The 3,227-nt window shown below is 34.3% G+C and overlaps 1 protein-coding gene across 1 annotated transcript; it reads right to left on the reverse strand.

Annotated features, from left to right (window-relative positions):
* On the reverse strand, nucleotides 1,273-2,965 carry LOC107643490 (protein JINGUBANG). Its single transcript, XM_016347160.2, has one exon. It carries the CDS (start codon nucleotides 2,740-2,742, stop codon nucleotides 1,441-1,443), a length of 1,302 nt encoding a protein of 433 aa, XP_016202646.1. The 5' UTR covers nucleotides 2,743-2,965; the 3' UTR covers nucleotides 1,273-1,440.

Genomic DNA, 3,227 nt, shown 5'->3' on the forward strand with positions numbered 1-3,227 from the left:
TATAAACATGACATTGTGAAATTGCGATAAAATATAAAAACAAAAAACAAAAAAAACAGTTAAAATTTATTTTATTTAATATTTATTAATTATTAAATAAAATAAATTTTTGTTATTTTTATTAATTTATTTTAGTTATTAAATATTTTTAATAAAATTATTAGATAATTTAATTAAATATATTCGATCAAATATATTAAATTATCTAATAATTTATAATATCATTTAGTATCCACCTCCCAATTATACATCTCGCACTCTTGAATTGGACAGTCCCACGCCTTATCACACGTTCCTTTCAATTCACACATTCCTTTCAATTTAAAAGTGTGATGTCTTTTATAGCAGCCTCATAATCTCAGTTTTAATTAGTATAACTTAATTACAATGTTGCCTGGCCTCTATTAAACTAGGAGGCATATATATTCAGCAATCCTTAATTCACTATGTGATCACTATGTCTATATTAATATGATTATTATAAGTGAAGTTACATTAGTATAACATTTTATAATATATTTTCTTTAATACATGAATATGTTTTACTCATATTATTTACCTTAAATAATGATATTATTTTACACAATAAAAATTTGTTTATTTGGACGTTAATTTTATCATGATTTCGAATAATTGATCATCGCTCATCCACTTTATTTTTTCCATGCTACTTAAATTTAAAAGGTATTCCAAGTTAACAATATATAACCCATGAAAAGATTTTTTTTATCACCCTTAATTCAAACAAATAGAATGGTAAATGCTAATGTGTTTTAAAGAAATTAAAATAAATAATAGTGGACTGAAATGTACAGTAAAAACAAAAGTAGAGAAAGTGACTGATTAGATTCTTTACAATGATCTGGAACATCTGATAAAAACAGAATCATAAAATTTTCAAGAATAAAGAAGCAGGTGTTGAAGAAATATAAAGTAGGATGATTTTGAGCTACCAAAAATGGATTCTCAATGATCTATGTAGGAGTTGATGGCATTACCGGGGATGCCAACGGAATTGATAACTCTTGTGTAGACGTAGACAGACATTTTTATTTTTTGGTTTTGTATGCTCTACTTTATTGTGTTGAGCTTTCTTTTGTTTCAAAAAAAATAGTGTAATATTTTTTAAAAATTAATTTACAAATTAATAAAGAGAAAATAAAATAGTGTGATAACAAATATTCACCCTCAATATCTTTCTCTTGGTTTTTACTATATAAAAACAGAATAAAATGAATAATTAACAAATAATACAGAAGCCAATAAACTATAGTTTAAATGGTATAATTTATTCATAGGGAATTTGAGCCTTTCTACTATTTTGATTAAAACAAAAAAAAAAACTAACAAAACAGAATATCCAGAAAAACTCCTCATAATTATTTACAAATTCAATGAATGATAGAAAAAAAATTTCTAAAAATAAAATTACAAAGAATATCAAAACAAGGGAACCCTTATTCTCCAAACTCTAATGCCACAGTCCAAACTACCACTATAAACCAAATAAGAATTACCACCACCGCCACCACCACTATTCTCATCATCACCACCATAGTTGTCGGCGGATTCAACCGCCACAGCCAAACACTTCACCGGTCTTCTATGTCCTTCCAACACAGCCAAACAAGAATAACAACTCTTCTCACTATTAACACTAATCCCTCTCCGCCGCCACACCCTAACACTATTATCCGCCGAACCACTCACCACCAAATCCGCCATTGCAACCAAACACAGTATTGCTTTCGTGTGTCCTCTCAACGCTCCAACAACCACCATCTTCACATTTTCATCGCCTCCTCCTTCCTCCTCCTTCTCCTTCTCCCACACCAGAATCGACCTATCACACGCGCCGGAGTACAAAACCAACCCATCGGCGCTGAGCGCCAACGCGTTCACCGCCGATTTATGCTTCTCCAACGTCCCCACAAGCGCATGCCTCTTTGAATTCTCAAGTTTCTTCCATATTTTTATCTTCTTATCAGCTGATCCAGTGTAAACTACACCGGCGCATGAAACCGCCAGCGCGTTGATGGCGTCTTCGTGCGCGTTAACGGACTCCAAGCACTTGAAATCGGAGGTTCGCCAAATCTTGAAGGTCCGATCCCACGAAGCGGAGTATAAGAGTGTTCCATCGACGGATATGGCGACGGCGGAGACTGTGTCCACGTGGTGCACCCACGTGGACTTCTTGTGGCGCCGAACTTGAACGTAGTTCTTGGAAGAGAAGAGCTTCCAGATTCGGTCGTTGAACGTTGGAAGCGTCGCTATGCATTTGTAGGGTTCTTGTTCTTGTTCTTGGATTTTCCAGACGCGGATTTTGTGGTCTTGGTGAGCGGTGAAAAGCTTACCACCGAAAACGGTTATGGACTTAACGGCACTGTTGGTGGTTGTTGCAAGAACGTTGTGATCAGGGGCAAAAGTGTCTTTTCGGTGTCTCCTTATCTCACTGCTGGAGGATCCGCTGTAGAGAAACTTACCGTGGAGTGCGAGGCAGAAGATTGCGGAGGAGTGACCGTTGATGGTGGTTACAATCTCTTGTTGTTGGAGTTGTTGTGAGGTTGTTAGGGAAGGAACTGAAGGTAGACTTGGTTGTGAAGAAAGAGAGGAAGAGGTTGATGATTCTGAATGAAGAAGGGTATTGTTGGAATTTGAGTGATGAGATTGTTGTTGGTGATCTTCATGGTGTTGTGATGATGATGAGTAGTGGCAACAAGAGGGACATTGAAGAATTCCCATTTTACCCTTTCAGTGACAGAAAGGTTATTGTGCTTTTATTGTGCTTGGTGGAGTTTATTTAGAGAGGGTGGTTGGGTTTTATAGAGGCATGCTCATGTTAGCAGCTTCGAGACTAGGAAGCAGCGCATGTTAGCAAGCTGGAATTTGGCTGTGTCTTTGACTAATGGTGTTCAAGTTGAGAGTTGAGACTTATTATGATTGTGAGTTGACATCTTTCCCCATTAGTTCGACGGTGATTGGTATGGTATTTGAAAGAAGGCCTCTAATTTGTTTAAAAAAAAAAATTAAAGTTTAATTTTAAAAATATAAAAATAAATATTCTTAAAAATTTTAAAATTTATTATAAAAAAATAAGTTATACAAAAATTAGATATGATAAAATTGACAATTCCAGTACACACGTTTTTTTAGATTTTATTGAATGATTTTATGCTTTAAAAACATTTTAAAACATTTAAAAAATTAAAGAAAAAGTACTATTAACC

Source organism: Arachis ipaensis, chromosome B05 (assembly GCF_000816755.2).
Source record: "Arachis ipaensis cultivar K30076 chromosome B05, Araip1.1, whole genome shotgun sequence".
NCBI classification, from domain to species: Eukaryota; Viridiplantae; Streptophyta; class Magnoliopsida; order Fabales; family Fabaceae; genus Arachis; species Arachis ipaensis.

Bases quoted from the DNA above. Each gene is read 5' to 3' on its own strand.
- LOC107643490 (XM_016347160.2), bottom strand. From the start codon at position 2,742: ATGGGAATTCTTCAATGTCCCTCTTGTTGCCACTACTCATCATCATCA.